The sequence below is a fragment of the Nansenia antarctica genome, assembly GCF_963989245.1.
Source record: "Nansenia antarctica genome assembly, chromosome: 7".
In the NCBI taxonomy this organism is placed as follows: domain Eukaryota; kingdom Metazoa; phylum Chordata; class Actinopteri; order Argentiniformes; family Microstomatidae; genus Nansenia; species Nansenia antarctica.
Genome location: NC_137677.1, coordinates 8,635,975 through 8,638,538, shown reverse-complemented (window position 1 = coordinate 8,638,538; position 2,564 = coordinate 8,635,975). Strand labels below are relative to the sequence as shown.

The 2,564-nt window shown below is 45.5% G+C and overlaps 1 protein-coding gene across 1 annotated transcript in view; it reads left to right on the top strand.

Annotated features, from left to right (window-relative positions):
* The window catches only part of lpxn (leupaxin), a gene marked incomplete at both ends in the record, with an annotated part of 4,872 nt that continues 2,308 nt past the window's right edge, over window positions 1-2,564 (top strand). Inside the window, 4 exons of the mRNA XM_080536505.1 lie at window positions 1-258; window positions 1,790-1,833; window positions 1,978-2,074; window positions 2,381-2,564. The exon at window positions 2,381-2,564 is cut by the window's right edge and continues 98 nt beyond it. Coding sequence (XP_080392631.1) covers window positions 1-258; window positions 1,790-1,833; window positions 1,978-2,074; window positions 2,381-2,564 — 583 coding nt within the window. The remainder of the gene's footprint in view (window positions 259-1,789; window positions 1,834-1,977; window positions 2,075-2,380) is intronic.

Here is a 2,564-nt window from a genome sequence, read left to right as displayed (position 1 = left end):
ATGGCTAGAGCCTCACTGTTCTTGGACTTACGGAGACGCAAGGTCCCCATGGCGCGTCCATCAGAGTCTAGTTTCCTGGGATTTAAGAGGAAAGCCAGTGGAAAGTTGGACACTCACTCCCCAGGATTCGGAGTGTGGTCTGACTGGCCTGACCTCAACGATCTCTGCGGCTGGAACAACGTGGCCCGGGAGTGGGTGGGGTCAAACTCAGTGGCGGTGGCTGTCTCTGAGGAAATCATCACTGACCCCAGCATCTCAGTGAGGGCAACCATTAACATCTGTGGGACAGATCATCTTCTCCCACCAGTCAATACCCGGGGACACCTTATGATGGCGCTACGACAAAGACAACGACAGCACTGGACTGAACTGAAATTGCAAGGGAAGCTGGCATGTCTCCCTGCTGCTGATCACTCTGTCTCTCACGCAGTGTTCAAAAGTGTAACTCTTGACGAGTGTATTGTCACCTTCACTTTAAAAGCTAGGCTGCAGGTTTTACCAACAAAGCTAACCCTCTCCATCTGGCTTCCTGACAGTCATAGCCCACACTGCATACATCACAGTCACCAGCAGATAACTGAAACCATGCCCCACATCTTAAATGGTTGTCAGGGCTCTACATACAGTATGTAGGCATGATCGAATTGTGGATCTGATTTCAGAGGGTGTCTTTTCCATATTCAGGCCTGCCGCAACGCTGTACAAGCACTCCACTGTAAAGCCCCACATGTTCAGTTTGTGTAGTGACGAAGACTCATTAGGAGTGTTCTCTAATATTTCAGCAAACACCCCCGATGTTGTAATTGTCAACGAAAACCACAGAGAGGTGCTTATTTTAGAAGTTGGCTGCACCTTTGACCATAGCCTAGAGGAAGCCTTTTTAACCAAAATCTTAAAATACCAACAGCTGGAGCAGGCCATATCACAACTGGGCTACAGATGTAAACTTTTAGTTTTCATATTTGGCAGCCTGGGCCATGTTCATAAGTCTGTTGTTAGAGGCCTTCATATGGCTGGTCTTCCTAAGAGAAGGGCCAAACAGTTAGCAAAATATTGCTCAATATCCGCTGTTATTGGTAGCCGCTCAATATGGAGAAGGCGGTGCTTCCTGTACCCATGATCGGGATACTGTCTGTCTTATAGTATTGATACTGTATCTGTCAACCCACTGGTATCATCTGGTGCGAATAACATCCTGTGTGTGGCAGAACTGGTTGTTGGCCCAGCATTACTGTAACAGATTGTTTCCATGATATCAAAATGCACTGTTAGTATTTATGTCCTTTAGAATTGTATATGTATGTGGACATAAATAAAGCATTTAAAATGTGTGTGTGTGTGTGTGTGTGTGTGTGTGTGTGTGTCGGCGTGCGTGTGTCCACGTGTGTGTGTGTGTGTATGTGTGTGTGTGTGTTCAGTAGACTGAGGTTGTTTATTGGGTTCCAGATCTTCTCCTGCTAGAGTTGGCCCAGAACCCAACTGGTCCTGATCCAGCCCCTCAGACCACAGCTGACACAAGCTACACATATTCACAGGTGATGATGACCAAATCACCACTAGCAGTTGTTATTGTTGTTGTTGTTATAGTCTTTTGACCAAGGATCTTTTCATCAATTATCATCGAGAGATGTTTTCTACCTCGTCGTTGTGTTTATAATATCAATTGTCACTTGTGCATGTCTGTTCAATAATACCTACAGTGTTCAATAATACCTACAGTGAAATGTATATTGTATATGTGTATGACACCTACCTCAGATGACTGTTTGTTATGTGTCATTTTACACAGGTTCGCAAGGTGCCCAAAAAGCCTGCGCTGCCCAATGTATACAGGTGAGACACCTGTAGGGCAGACCATACAAACCAGTACCTTCTCTTTCACCTCAGGTTTAACTCATGTTCTTTGCTCAGAAGGTATACAACTGTGTAGACAGGATGTAAATGCATTAAGTTTTCCTCTTCCTGTGTGTTTGTCAGCGAGTTACCAGCTCCCGTGGAGGCCAGCATGAGCCCTACCTCAGCAAACAGAGAGCTGGACTCCATCATGCAGGAGTTGTTAGGCCTGGGGTCTGGGGTAAGCACATATCTATCCTTGAATTCAGAGTTCCATTGATGGATGTGTCTGAGGAAACAGTAAGTATAAGTACAGGAGAGGAGAGACGCATGCCTGTCCCATTTAATGTAGTTGACTTAGTTCGACAGCAGAGGGCAGTATAAGCACAACAGATTAACATAATGAGCCAATGTAGTGCCAGTACCATCTGAATTTCTGCCTAATTTCTGCCTAACTCTAACACTAAACCTAACCCGATAGAATTTAAAGGAGCAATTTTGTTTTAAATTAATCAGATGCTGCTCTGTATTTACTCCCTGCTTTTAGATTTCAGACGTGCCCCCTGCCTCAACCCCACCGCCCCTTGTTAAAAAATCGGTGAAAAGAAAAACGGTCGAAGAGAAGAAAGAGAAGGAGAACGACAGGCGAGGGAAAGAGGAGAGTAACCAAGACAACAGCTCCGACGCGGAGACAAAGTCGTCTCAGAGTAGGAAAACAGACGCCATCGATG